The sequence below is a fragment of the Rosa rugosa genome, chromosome 5 (genome assembly GCF_958449725.1).
Source record: "Rosa rugosa chromosome 5, drRosRugo1.1, whole genome shotgun sequence".
Classification (NCBI taxonomy): domain Eukaryota; kingdom Viridiplantae; phylum Streptophyta; class Magnoliopsida; order Rosales; family Rosaceae; genus Rosa; species Rosa rugosa.
Genome location: NC_084824.1, coordinates 40,233,490 through 40,234,607, shown reverse-complemented (window position 1 = coordinate 40,234,607; position 1,118 = coordinate 40,233,490). Strand labels below are relative to the sequence as shown.

Sequence of the window (1,118 nt, the reverse complement as noted above, 5' to 3'; positions counted from 1 at the left end):
CCAACTCCAATTTTTACATACTATATATGCACAGACTCGGTTTAACTTCCTCTACGACTTTTATGAAGGAAATTTTCTCAAATTTTGACCGGAAAAAAAAAGTCAACTTTAGATTTTGACAAAAAACCTAAATTCATTATCTTTTTTACCTAAAATTTAGTTTGGGCTCGCCGTCACCCCCGCCCCCCCCCCCACAAATGGATATCATAAATCCAATATTTCTGCACACATATTTTTCTATTCTCCAAACTATATAGTCTTCCCGCTGTTAGGGGGAGGAAATATACTATTGTAATGGCATGAATTTATGTGGAATATATCAACCAAGTCCAATGTTTCAAGCTTCCTATAAGAGAATATTATACAAGCCCTATAATGCTCTTCATGAGATTATACAAAGATCCCCATTCTCTAACTAATTTGTCCTACAGAGACAATAATTCCCTTAAAGATGAATGAGTACTTGATATCAACAAAGCTTATTATAGCTAATGCATGCATATATGAATGTGTGAGATCAAAATTTGATGATATCTCATCTATAGTAGCGCTACTGAAAATCATCAAGGGCTATATACTATACCATGTTTCACTGTGTCAACAAAATATTATATTGACCAAATTGGAAAGAGACAATTCCAATGAATTTGAATATTGTAAACGTGATGATATACTTGGACTTTATCAACCCTAAAAATTACAAAAGGGTGTACTAAAGTGAATTGAAATCACTGTGACACATGTCTCTTTATAAAGACATGGTCTTATCATTCTTCTCCAAGCAACAAGTTTTCTATAAGTATAGTGTTATATTGACGAGAGACTTATGGTATGTTGTCTTGGCTAATATGAAGATCTTAAAGGCAAATTGCTAAAAGCAAAAATCCCCAAATTCTACGTGTCATTATAAGCATAGTGCTTAATCAAATCCTTGATGGATTCATATTGCAAATGGCAAGTCCATGAATGAATGAAAGAGCTTAAAGCTCGCTCATGGAATCAAAAAGTGAGTATATATGCCCTTTAGACTTATTGCCTCAATGAGTACTATGACAAGACTAAGAAATCGAATTCGAATCATGCTCACAATGTTGCAACATATATTGTTATGAATTTAT

The 1,118-nt window shown here is 33.2% G+C and overlaps 1 protein-coding gene across 1 annotated transcript in view; it reads right to left on the bottom strand.

Moving 5' to 3' along the window:
• Positions 1 to 359: 359 nt before the first annotated feature.
• The window catches only part of LOC133711656 (uncharacterized), a 9,296-nt gene continuing 8,537 nt past the window's right edge, over positions 360 to 1,118 (bottom strand). The window contains exon 11 of the mRNA XM_062137760.1: positions 360 to 425. Within this exon, the coding sequence (XP_061993744.1) occupies positions 360 to 425 (66 nt within the window). The remainder of the gene's footprint in view (positions 426 to 1,118) is intronic.